At 36.5% G+C, this 16,862-nt stretch overlaps 1 protein-coding gene across 7 annotated transcripts; it reads right to left on the bottom strand.

The window, feature by feature from the left end:
* Window positions 1–1,064: 1,064 nt before the first annotated feature.
* On the bottom strand, window positions 1,065–16,604 carry flad1 (flavin adenine dinucleotide synthetase 1). Of its 7 annotated transcripts, none has more exons than XM_087285620.1 (9): window positions 16,260–16,604; window positions 15,036–15,092; window positions 10,685–10,910; window positions 7,653–8,412; window positions 7,354–7,501; window positions 5,245–5,343; window positions 4,538–4,727; window positions 1,434–1,507; window positions 1,065–1,349 (listed from the first exon to the last, which is right to left on the bottom strand). In XM_087285620.1, exons 3-9 carry the CDS (start codon window positions 10,841–10,843, stop codon window positions 1,214–1,216), a joined length of 1,566 nt encoding a protein of 521 aa, XP_087141746.1. In that variant the 5' UTR covers window positions 10,844–10,910; window positions 15,036–15,092; window positions 16,260–16,604; the 3' UTR covers window positions 1,065–1,213.
* Window positions 16,605–16,862: the final 258 nt, after the last annotated feature.

The raw sequence follows: 16,862 nt of genomic DNA, 5'->3' as shown, positions 1-16,862 counted from the left end.
AATCGTTTTGGGGGCTATAACATTCTGTTATTATCTGTTAAAAGTTCATTTGTATTAATTTCTACGTTGAGTTTAAAAAAGGTTTGAATTTCTATAACTAACGTGCAAAAGATATAGCCCTTTTCACAGTAATTTGCTGTAATCATGCTACCTGCCGTAATTTCACAATAAAATTATGAATACAACATATTACTGTGAATTTTTCAGTTAAATACTGTGAAGGGATACTAATGTAATTTACTGTGAAAAATTACAGTAACTTGTTGTGAAAACCTGGAATTTTTTTACAGTGTATGGTTAAATTTCACTACCATCAACTAGAATACTGGACGGCATAACATTTTTATTTGCGTTTGTTTGAACTATGTAGCCAAGAGGTGTAAAAACTGTCACGGAGGTCTGCAGGTTTTAGCTTCAACTTGCCTCAACACGATTTTTCTAGGCCTAGTAAGAGCCTGATTAGCTAGCTGAGGTGTGTCTGATTGGGGTTGAAACTAAACTTTGCAGGACACCGGCCCTCTGGGACCGAGTTTGGACACCCCTGATGTAGCCTATATAAAAGGGTTATTTTACTATATCGGTGTTTTTATCAAATGATTTGTACAATGCAAAAAGAGAATGTAACATTAACTGACTGTGGGAGAATATAAGTAGTCTTGGATTAATTCTAGCTTGGATAAGGAGAAAATTAAGATAGTATTTTAGATTTTAAACGGACAACAACCATACTGTAAAAAAAAAAAAACTACAACGTATCTACATCGCACCCGTGAGGCCGGAAACCGACACTGCAATTCATTACCTGGAGACGAGCATGAATGAGTATGATGCCTCACATAGGTTCTCTAGATGTCAACAAAAGTAAAACTCAGTTTTATTGTTTTTACGTCTTTGTTTGCTGTAACTTACGCAGTACATAATTAACAAACCATTCAGTTTTTCATGTTATCCAACTAAACAAGATTTCCTCAGATGATGCAGAGCAAATTCGCAGTCTCTTTCAGGTACAAAACACAAATCATGAATATTACCACTGGTCATAAGATTGATGATTTGAAAAGAAGACACGTTAATACTGTTTTAATATGAATCTTAAATACAGCATACAGTGATACTTCTCACATTCCTTGACAACATTCATAGGCAGAGGCACTACACAAACTACCACAGGTAGTTAAAATGGCCTTGGTTAAAAACTTTATCCGAAGAATCATCATTCCCTCGAGTTGCGTTCCTCCTCTTCATTTTCCAGCATGTAGGCTGGTTTATAGCGGGTCGCTCCCCTCTCGTCCACCATTTTAAGAGATGGATTCCTGTATGAATTATCCATACTACCTAAAGAAGTGTATCTGAGAAGAAAAACAGGGCCATAAGCAAACTGGAGAAAATGTAATCTGAAGAGTGTAGACTGATTGTAAAGAAAAGCCACTCACCCCTTGTCATAGAGAATACAGTAGGGCACATACAGTGTTCTCAGGAACGACCAGATGTCATGATATGTCCATTCCTACAAAATGAGAAAGCCATGGAGAATATTAGGCAACCAACTAAAAGTTGCATAAGTAACACTGATCTGGGGTCATTTGTAATTCTGAGAACATTCTGTACTGCCGTGTCTTTTACATAAGCACCACTGATTAGGATGATGGAGCTGCTGCGTAATGATCCTGGAGAGCCTCATTCATCATCATTCACCATCTCTTGGATGTTTCTGCTGCCAGCTTACATGAGAGTGAGTGGGAGACATGACAGTGATTTACTAACTAGAGAAACTAGGTTGGAAGATGGGTGAACCCCCTTCCTTTTTTTTTTTTTTTTTGACTGTTTGTATGTGTCAGTACTCAGTAGTTGTGTTTACACATGCTTATATGGTTATGATATACAGTGTCTTTTACTCACAGGGGCTGCATCTATTTGATTAAACACAAAACTTCACATCAGCTTTCAGAAATCATTCTAACATGCTGATTTGCTGCTCAATCATTGTTATGATCAATCATTATTGGTGTTCGATGACCAGTGATGTGGGTGACATGGTGGCACAGTGGGTAGTGCTGTCGCCTCAGCAAGAAGGTTGCTGGTTTGAACCCTGGCTGGGTCAGTTGGCATTTCTGTGTCGAGTTTGCATGTTCTCCCTGTGTTGTTGTGGGTTTCCTCCGGGTGCTTCGGTTTCCCTGACAGTCCAAAGACATGCTGTACAGGTGAATTAAATAAGCTCAAATTGTCCCTAGTGTATGTGTATGTGAGTAAGTGTGTATGGGTGTTTCCCAGTGCTGGGTTGTGGCTGGAAGGGCATCTGCTGTGTAAAACATATGCTGGATAAGTTGGCGGTTCAATCTGCTGTGGTGACCCCTGATTAATTAAAGGACTAAGCCAAAAAGAAAATGAATGAATGAATGATCAATGATAAAACATTTGTTTACATTTATATGAAGAATTTTAATCTTTACAACAACACATTTTGCTCTATATGGTCAAAAGAAGTTATAAAATAAAAGCAAAAAAAGATCAAAATAACAACATTGTTTAAAAATAAAATGCAAATAATCTAAAATGTTTCTTGAGCAGCAAATTGTAGACTGATATCTGAAGGACAAATGGCAGTGAAGACTGGAATAATGACAGATGAAAATTCTGTATTACAGGAACTATTTAAATTTAATAATTGAACAAATATAGCTGCTTTTATTGTAATAATGTCTTTTTAAAAAGCACAGCATAGGGCACAAGGGTATCTGGACACAGTCACTAAGCCCCTGTCCATGTTCCTCTGATTCGGCCATTTCTTTGGAACCAATACTGTTGAAAGCAGAGCTTTGTGCACCTTCATCTAAAAATGTGGTGCTTGTGTGTGGTGTTTTAAAAGATGTGAGATGCACATAATATTCATGCATGTTCGCCAAGCAAATGCTGACATTGAAAAACAATGTAAAAGTACCGCATTATAATGGAAAAACAACACGTTAGTAGAGTTGTATTTTTCAAAATAATTACAAAATATACAGTAAATATGATACAAGCGCATATTTAATACACCATATTCAGGCTACACGATAAAGGAAAAAAATTACATTGTGATGTTGTTCTCTGCTATATAAATTGTCCAATATAAATACAATTTCACCAGATGACTTATGCCAAGTTCAGACAGCAAAATTTTCATAGTCGTGTCACAGATGTTTTCACTCTGCATGACTATCTGGGGTAGCGTTACGTTGCTGCTGTGTTTACACTGCAAGATGGATCGGCGACAGGGGGTTTCACACTATTTGACTTTACAATAGGAAGAATCGCCGACAACTTTTGTCTCTGTCTGCAAATACGTCTCACAACCAAACACACACGATAAGTGACATAGAAAAATATATTTTGCATATATATTTATATTTTGTTACTAACTACATAATGAGAAATAAGCCTTTAGTGGGGTGGAATATGGACTTATTTTGCTCACCTGGCTTTTGAAGGAAATTCACAATTTCTCCTCGCCTTTTTCTGTTTCGACCCGGTTTTGGTATTGCTCAAATGACACATCAAACAGACAGAATCTCCTGCCAAATTTACGCTAGTTTTCTCCATTTCTTTCAGTCCAAATAGACTGAAAAGAAGCACTTTTAACTTCTCCCTCATTCTCCTGCTGGCCTGCAGACACCCACGCTAGTGGATGTTGCTCTCTCATTGGCTGTAGGTGATCGCCGATGTTATTTTCAATCAGAACACGTTTCATACAGCATGATTTGAATCGCTGACAGCTCCAGATATATAGCATATCAAAATATCTCATGGGTTTCGGCGTCTCATTGGCGATTCTCTCAGATGGCATCTTTGATAGTTCATACTGTGTGATTGTTATGTGAATGAGCAACGGTGTACCTGTGATTTCAGGCATTTGTCTGCGATTTATCAAAACTTGTCGGCGAGTCAAAATCATGGCTAAAATCATGCAGTCCGAACTCAGTATTAAATAGCTTTATTTGCTAAATCATTACTTTTGATTGGGAAGTGAAGTATAAATATCTTTTAAGTGTAATTAATTATATACATATAAGTAACTACAATCGTAAATAAACACAATGGAGCAAATATTAAAGTAAAACAAACCATGGATGATGTTTTTGTTGGAGAAAGTCTAACAGTATTCAGGTACAGAAATCGAATAATTAAACATAAAATAACACTGTCTAGTCTTCATCTTATAAGTAAATCAATAAAAATAACCTTTATTAAACTTCTTTATGCACAACTAAAATGCTTTGAAATCTTAAAATGCTCAATCACAGTCCTTAAAAACACACGCAGATGATAAACTTTCACTCTATTATGGTTCAATTCTGCAGTGTCTAAACAAATCTTGTGTTTTGACCTGTAGTGTCTGGTCATATCTTGCATATCTTGCGATGTGACTACTGCGGACCACATAACGCGATATCGATGCTCAAACGATATATTGTGCAGCCCTACACCATATGTACAAATCTATTTGGTATTTTCTCTCTCTCTCTCACACACACACACAAACATTTCATTTCCCTCTTACCAGCAGTGGGTTGACCCTCATGTAATCAGGCCAGCCTGGGTCTGTGGGACAGAACGGTGTCAGAGTGTGAGAGTAAGGGTCGGTCCGTCTCGTTCCCATCAGAACTGCCCTTAAATCTGGCCTCCTTTCCTTCACCTCATTCAGAGCCTGCCGAATACTGCCCTCCACTGAGAACAGCTCCAGGTCATACCTACAGAAGACAGGGAAAGAGTTGTGCCAAATAATTACACCTATGGAGCTTTGATGGACGCTGATAAATTAATGAGGCCAGGATGTGCAGGATCCATGTTTGACTCATCATGGTTAAGTAACTGTCAGCTAGGGTTTGCAGAAGGCACTTCTCACTTTAACATCTCTCTCACAAGCGAGTTTAGACTGAATGGAGCCAGATCCTATTTCATACATGAGGGTAAACAAGCATGACTGGTGGCACTAACATCAGCAGAATAGCTTTGCAAGTGCTCACAGCCTGTTTGAAAACTTCACTATTGAGGAAATTTATCAGAACAGCTGTTTGAATCAGAAAAACTAAATCAAGCGTCTACGCATACTGTTTTCTAATATAGCCAAACCATTCTGGGAGAGATGCCAAAGACACCAGTCAGTGTTTTACCTACTTAGGAGGTAAGAAAAACAGTGTAGATTTCTGTTATATCTTCCCTTAAATCACAGCTGTAGCTTTTTTTTTTAAATGAGTCTTGTCTTACCTTTTAATTGTGTCCTGCAAAAACCTCTCCATTTCTGGAAAAGGAGAGACAATGCGAATGTACAGTGCTTTTAGTCGGTCTTTACCATCTGGATACCTCCTAAAACATGTAAAAAGGTAGAGAGAGAAAAAACTAAATCAAGGCATATTCATTTTTTTAAGATATATGACGCTTGCATTTGATTTAGTACTGTAAAGAACATCAGCACATCCAATGTGAGTCTAGTGGAGGAGCAAGAAAAAGCCCAAATAAGCTTAACATGACCACTGGCTATCTGTGGAACTTAAGCTAGACTGTTCTATCTTCTGTTCATTTCAGCATCAATACCGCAAATGTGATAATTCACAATAGTCAAATCAGGAGCATACGCAGATGTTGAGTCTGGATTATAATTTATCATTTCGCAAATGTTGAGTCTGGATTATAATGCATCATTTAGCAAATGTGTCATTGTACACCTGAACTCAGTTCAACTCAACCCATTTCTTTAATTGGTATCTTTTTCTTTATTGAATCTTGTTGCTTGCAGATTGATATATTTTATGCATCTGTACTCCCACAGAATCATTCCTATCAATCTAAAATGATACAGTGTATGCGGAAAGTATTCATAGCGCTTCACTTTTTCCACATTTTCCTATGTTAGAGCCTTATTCCAAAATGTATTAAATTAGTTTATTTCCTCAAAACTCCACACACAATACCCCATAATGATAATGTGAAAAAGATGGTGGTGCAGCATCATGCTGTGGGGATGTTTTTCAGCAGCAGGAACTGGAACACTAGTCAGGATAGAGGGAAAGACGAATCCAGCAATGTACAGAGACATCCTAAATGGAAACCTGCTTCAGAGTGCTCTTGACAGTTCATCTTTCAGCAAGACAATGATGCAAAAAACACTGCCAAAATATCAATGGAGTGGCTTTACAACAACTCGGTAAATGTCCTTGAGTGACCCAGCCAATAGCCCAGACCTAAATCCTATTGAACATCTCAAAATGGCTGTACAACGTCGCTTCCCAACCAATCTGCTAGAGCTTGAGAGATACTGCAAAGAGGAATGGGCAAATATTCCCAAAGACAGGTGTGCCAAGCTTGTGATATCATATTTAAAAAGACTTGAGGCTGTAATTGCTGCCAAAGGTGCTTCAACAAAGTACTGAGCAAAGGCTGTGAATACTTATGTACATGTGATGTACATGTTATGTACAAAAACTCTTTTTCACATTGTTATCATTGGGTATTGGGTGTAGAATTTTGAGGAAATAAATTAATTTAATTAATTTAGGATTTAATGCATTTTGGAATGAGGCTGTAACATAAAAAAAAAAAAATTAAGCGCTATGAATAATTTCCAGATGCACTTTAAATTCTTTCCAAATAGTTATTCAACTCGTATAATAAAAATGTATTCATAACACAATAAAAAAAAAATATTGCAATGTTATATTTTTCCAATATCGTGCAGCCCTAATTTAAGGTAATAAATACTAAATGTACTGTATGCAGTTTTGTAGTTGTATTGTACATAGGTTTTAGCAGAATAACTATTGTATAAACAATAATTATAAGTTATTTTAAAATTATTGTTATTATATATATATATATATATATATATATATATATATATATATATATATATATATATATATATATATATATATATATTATATATATTATATATATATATACTATAAATATAATTATTATTTATAGTTTAAAACATAGTTCCCATATTATACTATTTTAATGATTGCCATTTTTGTTTTGGAGGTCTCCTACTAATATGTCATTCTCATGTTAATCTCAACAAGACTTAAAGGGATACATTTTGTCCAATGGAATGAAGAAATTTCATTGTTTTTGGTACTGAATGATCCATTAAAAAAAAAAAAAAAATATATATATATATATATATATATATATATATATATATATTTTTTTTTTTTTTTTTTTATAGGCAGCCTTGAAATTACTTTTTTCATTAATTTTAAAAAGTCACCATATATTGGACAACAAAAAAGGCACTACACAAAATTATTTTTACTGTAAATCTGCCCCGTAGACTTTTTTTGTCATCCTCTTTATCCTTAATTAAGTCTTTCTTACCGTTTCAGTGCAGCATAATATAGATGTAGTAGAGCTGTGCAGTCCTTGCCACCATTAAAGCCAACACAGATCTCATTAACGGAATATTTATCCAACGCCATCTCAATGGTCCCCAATGCTGCAGCTACTTTCTTCCCCAACTGTGTCTCTGGAAGATAATAGGCAAGGCAAGCTTTCAAATCTTACAGCTAATTTCACACCAGTTTAACAAGGTTTTTCTCAACCGAGTAAAACAGATTTAAATCTCAAGATCAAAAACTGTAACAAGAGCTCTTAAATACGGATATAAAGAAGCTCACCACTTTTAGAGAGCAGGTAAACCTCTTGAGCTGCGACAGAGATCGGGTCAGGGACAAGGGGAACCACCGATCCTTTAGGAAGCTCTTCTATTAATTGAGTTCGAGCCCGTTCCACTTCCTCTACACTGTCTGTGTCCAGAACCAGTCGGACACGATGATAATTACTAAGCCAGTCTGGATAAGAGCCCAAAGAGACACGCTTGCCCCAACCTGCCTGCAGTTTTGAGAGACTCTGGGCTATCTCAGTCTCATCTGCATTCACGAATACTTCACGGGTGTGAAAGGTGGTACCAGACCCTGAAAATAGATGGCTAAGTCCATTGAAAGACTTCTCAAGTAGAGAAGGGATGCCAGGAAATATGTATACGTTGTGAACGCTGACTAGCGGGAATCGGTTTCGTTGGCCTGTCTGAGGGTCTATGCCAAAATTGAGTTTTGCAGATGCTGGGACCATAGCAAGCTTCATGGGGGCACTGTCAGAAGTGACTGTACCAAAAAATCCCTCCACTAGCTTTGTCATTTCAGGGTGGGCATAAAGTTCTTCTCCAAATGCCATAGCAACGCTCTCAAAAGTGACATCATCATGGGTGGGACCAATGCCACCTGATGTGATGAGGTGAGTAACGGTGGAGGAAAGCTGAGAAACTTCTTTAGCGATGACTTCCTGGACGTCCGGTACCACAGTGATGCGCTCCACCGTGATGCCAAGCTTTCGAAGGCCACGACACAAGAAGGCACTGTTAGTGTCGACAGTGTGACCCTGAAATGAAAGCACATGATTTTAACTTTCTGCTTTCTAGATGATTCTAAAAGAGTTTACTTCAGCACCACAAGTGAAAACTTCTGTCAACTGTTGGAAAACGGGTTCCAAAAATTCATGTAAACTTCTTAACTGTCATATAAAACCGAAGGCAAAGAGTAATTGAAGGGCAGAAATCTAATAAATTCTAATAATGAAAATCAACAACATCACATTTGCCATGTCAATGTCATCCACTTGTCCGGGGCCAGGTCGCGGGGCAGCAGTTTTAAGGCTGATTTATACTTCTGGGTCAAACGTCAGCGTATGCTACGGCGCTGACGCATAGCCATTTGCCGTGGCCGTCTGCGTCGCTGACGTGCACTTCTCAAAAAAATGTAACTACATGTTACAACGACGCGTAGCGCAAGCTCTGTGATTGGTCAGCTTGGTAGCGCTGACGAGTCTGGGCGGGACCGAGAGCCACGTGAATGGTGCAAGCCTAATGGAGCGATTGTTTACAAGTGGGAAGTCCCGTGAAGGAGCTCCGGATGGAATTTTTTCTTTTGTGTTTACCTCATAGTTAAAGTTATCCGCCGGTTCCTGCCTCAAAATGAGCGAGTTTGAGCCACTTGTACATCCCGAAAGTGTTCAGTAAAAGCAAAATAGCAGCGAAGAAACTCAACACAGAGGAACATTTACACCTCACTGCCAGCTAGCATTTCTGAAGTGTTATTGCAGACCAACAGAGACAGCGCGCACAAGTATAAATGCACAGCTATGCTTGTGCATGCGCCGTGGGTTACGCCGGTCACTTGACGCAGAAGTATAAACCAAGCTTTAGGAGAGAACTCCAGACTTCCCTCTCCCCAGACACTTCTTTGGTTAATTTGTTAATATTTATTATTCAAGTTATCCTAATAATGAGTGCTTTATAATAAAAACTTTGTGTAATCAAACTGAACAACATTTATGTTGCTGGTGCATATTGTTAATTCTTAAAGATAACAATTAATCAATGCGAGTTTGTTCAATGAGAATTCTTTTTACAAATCAAAGTTTGAACCTTTTCTTCTCAGTTTGACAGCTTCAGCCACATTTATAACCACACCCCTCTTGCCATTAATTTGCTTTGAGTGAATTATCCCCAAAAAGAAAATTAATGTTGCTTTTTATTTATATTTTTTTATTAGATAATTTAAATTGATTATTAAACAGTATACACTGCGATATATTGCCAAAGAAAGAATGACAACAAATAAAGGTGTGTGTTTGTGTTTTAGTCTTATCAGCACCTGAGCCGGAGAAACTGTCTCTTTTATCAGACAGATCAGATCCAGCTGTAATAACTGACAAAGAAAAATATTTAGATGACCAAGAAAAATATTCAAACAAAGAGACAAAATATAAACAAAAATCGTTAAAATTTTTTTTTAACATTAATAAAAAAAATTTTTTTCCAAGAAAAATATACAAATTCTACTTTTGTTTGAGATTTTTTGTCTATTTTTGATTTTCGATCAGTGGAAAGTAAGGATTTAATGAAAGCGTCACTAAATGTATTGTATCACAATCTTCTGTCATATGTTTGCAATTTTTATTATGTCATAATTTGAAAGATTACTTCTCACGATTTATCCTTGGTGCTGATGTGCTTTTATTACATTTAGATTTCAACTAAATATTAAAATTAAAAAGGAAACAAATTATGTCGTAACAAATGCCCATAAATAATGTAGCCTTTGACAGTTAGCATCAGTGTTTCTTGACATGACTGGGGGAAGGGGGCAGGGCAGTGCTGGATTTGTGCATACCATAGAATAAAACACCTGCAGGCCCCCTGACAAGCTTTACATGTTTATATCAGTTTTAAATCTTCTAAATACGAATTTTGTTACTGTTCTGGGGCACACTAGCTAATAGATATCCTAAAAACAAATAATACTGATTCTAACATTTTAAAAACTTTATTTTAATTTCATGGGACCATTAAGCATGCACTCCAAATAAAGTCTTATAAAGTTTTTTTCTTTCTCAACATGTAACTAACATTTTACAACTGATAAATACAGTCACTCTATTGGAATTCATTACCTTCTAATTGCATATTGTTTGGTGGACAACACGAAGAATGGGAAATTACATTTTGAAATATTGATTAACTAGTATCTACGATTTGGATTCGAATAGGATGAATGTAAGCGATTCTTAGATTAATACATTTATTTAAATCACTTGTTGCAGTCCTAGATAAGTGAGCCGGTGAGTGTAGTCAAAAGCTACTGTTCTTTACCTTGAGGATCTCATCTCCTATGATGAGAATCGCTGCTGTGGCGCTGCCATTTTTCTGTGTGGAGGATGTATTGCAGTTCTGAGCCATTGGGATGATCTGGGCTCCAATTCGCTGAACCCTCTTGACCGCTCTCCTAATCTGAGGCAATGCCTGCAGCATTCAGCCGGAAAATGATGACACAGAAGAAAGGTAGAGAAAGAAAAAGGAAGAGACAGATGGAGAAGGTCTGTTGGGAACAAGCACAAAAGTCTGAATATTTTGTAGTCTGCATGACTATCTAAATAAATAAAAAATCCTGATATGGCTTAGAGGGGCGACGCAGTGGCGCAGTAGGTAGTGCTGTCGCCTCACAGTAAGATGGTCGCTGGTTCGAGCCTTGGCTCAGTTGGCGTTTCTGTGGGGAATTTGTACGTTCTTCCTGCGTCGTGTGGGTTTCCTCCGAGTGCTCTGGTTTCCCCCACAGTCAAAAGACATGTGGTACAGGTGAATTAGGTAGGCTAAAATCAGGCCCGGATTAAGAACTCAGGGGCCCCTGGGCACATTATCTTGTAAGGCCCCCTACCTGGCCGCACCCCTATAGTTGAATTAAAAAAATAAGAATAATATAATAATTTTTAAATAAAATGAATCTATAATTTGTTGCCCACATATTTAAATAAATGATATATAGTACATATGTATTTATAGTCTGCAAAGATTTAAATTATTTTTCAAAGCATTAAATAAAAATACTAATAAAACTACATAGCTAAAACTACATATATATATATATATATATATATATATATATATATATATATATATATATATATATATATATATATATATATATATATGTATGTATACAGTTCTATGAATCTGAGTTCTATGAATCTGAGTCTTTCATAATACTAACACTGATTTACTGTCTCTCTCCTCCTCTCCCTGTATTTTCTCTACTCTTCTCGTGATGAAGACTTGATTATAAACCTAAAAGTATCCGAAATCACAGACACTATACCTCTAACCTCTTCTCTCCCCTCTCTCTCCTCTTCTGGGCCTCTCTCTCTCTCTCTCTCTCTCTCTCTCTCTCCTTTTCTGTCTGTCTCTCACCCGATGAATCCAGTCCGCGCTGCGCTGCCGTTAGCCTCCTCCGCCTGGTTAATGCTAGCTACTCATCATTTAAAGTACCCTCATTCTCCTGATCACGGGTCTGTTTGAAGAAGGTGTGTATGGAAAATGCCTCAATAAAGATGCCTCCTCTCCTCTTTCTCTCGCGTTTGCTAAATCCACTTGTCCACTCATTTTTGATCTATGACAGATATAACGTTACACTGAAGTCCGCTCAGTTTAGTACGGGTTATTACAAAACTGACGTTTCCGCACTTGACCAATTACAGCATTCTGTTTAGTTAAAGAAAGAAAGGCAATTTAAATATAATAATAATATTAATATGTGATCGCGATTTTTTTTGCTCAGAGGAAATACAGTTGTCTGAGCAATAGAGTTTTTGAAGAGAGGGAGGCGCGGCAGGCGCCTATAATAAGGCTAAACATTATTAAATACCCACGAGACACTTGTGACTTTATATCACATTTGCATTATTTTAAAAAAATGTTTCTTTCCTGTTAAAAATAAATATATTTCCAATCTGATATGTAATGGGGAGAAATAAAAGTAGCACGAATTCAGCTGATGGTGGATTCGAACCGATGTTATGATTAATCGCGTCAAAAGATGATGCCGTGTGTCTTACAAGGTGCGCCACTGCGGCTATATAATTACACTGCTCTTTACTCATCTTATCTCTATCAATCAGGCATCGATGGGCGTAAACCCTGAATAGTTTAGTCCAACTAGATGCGCTATTTGCAATTAGCCTAAAAAGACACTCCAAAATTGTCTTTTTTTCTCCCCCCTCGCAGGGGCCCCTGGTGCGCACGGGCCCCTGGGCCTGTGCCCATAAGGCCCATTGGTTAATCCGGCCCTGGCTAAAATTGTCCGTAGCGTGTGTGTGGATGTTTGAGTTTGTGTGGATGTTTCCCAGAGATGGGTTGCGGCTGGAAGGGCATCCGCTGCTTAAAAACGTGCTGGATAAGATGGTGGTTCATTCCGCTGTGGCGACCCCGGATTAAAAAAGGGACTAAGGTGACAAGAAAATGAAATGGCTTAGTGCAATAACGAACCTGCAATCAATAATGGTCCCATGTTTTCATAGAGCAGCATGATACTTATCTGCACGCGCTCCTATTTTAGGTGGAATGTAATGTATATTTGTAAGTTAAACATGCACCAATCATCTTCCAATGTTTTTCAATGAAAAGAGGTTATAAATAATTTGTTTAAACACAAACAGTACTAGGAACTCCAAAGGTTCCACCAAAATATTTTCTTAAGGTAAAAAAAAAATATTTTTTTAAATATTTGTGTAAGAGTATAATCTCACATATTATTTTATGTTTACAATTGTATTAAAGGGAGGGGATTTTCTGATATGAATCATATGCATGTCATTGCTTTTTCTGTATGCCAAGTGATCTTCAAGCCCATTGAAGGGAACCTCTCATGTGGAACTGGACATTTGTGGTACTTAATCAGCAGCCACTAGATAAGAATTTTACTGTGCGTCAAAGAATAAATAATATTAATGTATGGTTAATGATTCTAATGTATGAAAGAGAATTTCTATGCTTAGTTAGCTGCCAGAGGCAAGATGTATATTCTACCAGTGTTAATAAGATGGCTGAGAGCACAAGAAACGGCCTCAAGGATAAAACAGTTTGTACTTTGTGTGTGTTCTATTCTTTAGTGGACCATTCTTACTGATTTGGGGTCAGCTCTAAATAGCCTACTGGGCTGTCTGACCTTTGTATGCTTGATGACCAAGTAATCATTGGAGATAATGTTCGGAGTCGTATGCAGATGTGGAATTTTCTGTCTATCTGTGTTTTAACCAATCTTTGACTCCAGCTGTTCTTCATCTGACAGACTATTCATTTTTGGGATAAAACTTCCCCATCCAATAGCAGACATGCCCAAACTAGGGCACGCGGGCCAAAGTTGGCACATTGTATCATTTGACTTGGCACACCATCCCATCTGAGAGGAGAGTGAGAATGATGGGAAGGGTTGGAGCAAATGCCTTTAAAAGATATTGTAATTTCTAGTTTAATGTAACCTATTTTGTTTGTTTTTTTGCTGAGCCACAAAAAAATCTATATGAAATTAAATGTTTCAATTACATATTTGCAAATTAATCAGATTTTTTAAAATATAAATAGTCACATAGGAAATCAAAGCAAAAACAAGTGCAGCTTGACTAGTGTAACTCCATTTTGTTATAAATGGGACTGTTTTTAACAGTAATAAGATCATTATGAAAATGTTTAAATATATACAGCATTGGCTATTATAAACAATGTTTTCTAGTTATTTCTGTACATTAAATAGATTAAGAAATTACCAATGGAAACCTTAATTTAGTATATTTACCTTCGGCATACCCTCAATCAAGTTTGGTTTGTGGCCCCTCATTAGAAAAAGTTTGGGCACCCCTACCCAACTGTATCATGAAATGTGATAATTTTCTTAAATACTCATTAAGTTTATTTACAGAGCAATTATAATTTTTATATTTATTTGTTTAACTTATTATTGTAAGTAATATAGTAGGGATAACAACTACATATACTATTATCATCATAAATCAGACAATCTTAGTCTATCAGTTACAAATATCCACAGGAAACATGAAACTTATTTTATTTTATTTCTGATTATAAATAATATTATAAATAACGTAAATCATTATATTATGATTTTTATATCCATAATTAAATTATCAATTGTAAATTATCATACTTTTGTTTTAATAATTGTGCAATACATAACAAAAACACAATTTTCAGCTCAAAGCTTCTGAACTTTTACATACACATTATTACTTTTTCTCTAAATTTCCACATATCAGTCAAAAAAAAAAAAAAGAAAGAAACAGCGGTCACTGCTATGTTTTCAGATCTGCTATGCTATGTCTTGCTCGGTTTACTACTGTAATTTTATAACTTAATCTGAATTGAAGTAAAGCTACACAACTACTTCGTACTAAGAGCAATCTGACAAACGGTTTTCCCTTTACTTTTATCCAGTCCACTAACTTGATTATTAATTACATTATTACATTATTGTTAATGTTGATTATTAACATTAACTATATTATTTAGGGAGAAAAGTACACAGGACTAATCTCTTGTATCTGTGCCATTAGACATCAGCCAATGAAATGAAACAGCTGCAACAGCATCTTGATATTATATAAACATACAATGTATCAAAAGCAGAGACAAACACACTTATGATCGTCATTCTTACCTGGTCGGCATGTAACTGTATACGGGCGTTTGTCCGGACTGCGTGACCACCTAACAACTACATAATAGATCATTTATCATGTTGAAGACTGAATCAGGCAAATCAATGACTGCATTACAGTTCTCAAGGTATCGTCGCGGTCATACTGTATGTGTGATGTCAAAGTCCCAAGTGCGCCGCACGTCCGTACCGTGAAACCAGAGTAAGCTATTCGCAAACATTAAACGCAGCTGAAGATTATAACCAACACAGTGCGAAAAATAAAGCTGAACCTGATTCTACGTTTCCGACGTTGGAATTGTTTTGTAAATGTGTATTATCGTGCGAGAACTCGCATAACAGCCTGCTCGGTCAGTAAGAAACTTGGTTGTACAACCGTCACGTGACGTGTCTTGGCCAATTGAAATGAGGCGATGATTTACTTCCTAAACAAACTGACCAATCACCTTAAAGAAGGCGGATACTTCCTTGGGAAGTGAAAGCGGCGACGTTCATGTAATATACTTGTTTTTACTTCCATGTAATATGCAATTTCTTATTGGTTTCAAAAACAGTCAACAATAGATTACAGAAACTCAGAACATTAGTAAAAGACGGATGTTGTTACAACCTGCATTATACATTTTAAAAAAGAGAGAAAGAAGTAAAAAAAAAAACATACAAGTGAAATAAAGTAAATAAAGGATGTAATGTGCAAATACAGAAGGGTAAAGTTGTTGTGTGAAAATATGTTCACCTGCAGTCTGTCCCATGACCAAATAAATGCATCCATGTTTTTGAATTATGTAATTTGAATAGTGTTTTACATTATTTGTGATTGTTAGAGGTTTTCGTTGTAGTGGACAGAAAATGTAAACTTGACAGAATAACTTCCACTTTAAATAGTAACAGTAATTACTAATAAAAATATTATTATTTTATTATTAATAATAATATAAATAACAACAATAATAGTATTCCAAACCTTTTTATTATAGCAGCTTGCATTGTTTTTTTTTTCTGAATTAGTGGGTCAAAACCTTGAGAAAAAAAATGAAATACAAACCTTATGCTAGAAACGTAGTTAAATTAGTATATATTTAATAAAGTGGCATTTGTAAGTTTAAACATTACATTTTAAGATACACACATCATGTGGAACATAATCAACTGGGTATTTATGGTGAAAACTAGTAATGTTTTCAACTGCAGTGTGTTAACTTTATTTCCACACATAAACGTTACCTCATTACATTTCGGTACAGCGGTTGATTTCAGTCGTCGTTTACTTCCTCTGTTCAGACTGAAATCGTCCTGTGCGAAATGTTCACTGCACACCCTCAGTCCACGGATGTTCCGAATTGATGACTTTGTGTCTCGACGAACAGCGTTCAGCCACAGATTCAACCTTTTAAAGTCTTGAAGGGGCAACGAGTGAAAAGTCAAACTTTCCTCATGCGATGACGCCGACTGGCGGAGTCTGAGGGGTTTCTCACGGTTAAAGCATCCTGGAAAAGCACACACGCGGACCATTTTGAAAACCCCACCGTTACAACCAACCAATAAAGTTTTGCGGGCACTTTCTCTGTTGCTCTGTTGTTGTAGTGCTGTTTAGTTTGTAGTCCTGAAACCCGGAAAAGATGTTTCAGTTCCAAACCTTCATATGTTTCCCTCTAGCGGAGGGGGGGTTGTGATTCATAATAGTGAATCGGTTGATTCACTCACGGATTCGTTCAGTGTTCTCTTCAGCAGTAGGTGGCGACATGAGAGTGACTTATCTGACTTTATGAATTGATTTTAATTAAGAATTTATTTAACACAGAAAACATCGTATTGTTATTAATAAAT

The sequence above is a fragment of the Danio rerio genome, chromosome 16, assembly GCF_052040795.2.
Source record: "Danio rerio strain M-AB ecotype USA chromosome 16, GRCz13ab, whole genome shotgun sequence".
Lineage (NCBI taxonomy): Eukaryota > Metazoa > Chordata > Actinopteri > Cypriniformes > Danionidae > Danio > Danio rerio.
The sequence above is the reverse complement of the archived record's forward strand: the minus strand, read 5'-3'. Positions and strand labels throughout refer to the sequence as shown.

Excerpts from the sequence above, each read along its gene's own strand:
- flad1 (XM_087285617.1), bottom strand. The coding sequence starts at position 16,547 with ATGGTCCGCGTGTGTGCTTTTCCAGGATGCTTTAACCGTGAGAAACCC. Across the intron at positions 10,835-15,035 it reads TACAGTTACATGCCGACCAG|GCATTGCCTCAGATTAGGAG; the intron begins GTAAGAATGACG and ends TGAATGCTGCAG. Across the intron at positions 4,728-5,244 it reads TTGCAGGACACAATTAAAAG|GTATGACCTGGAGCTGTTCT; the intron begins GTAAGACAAGAC and ends TGTCTTCTGTAG.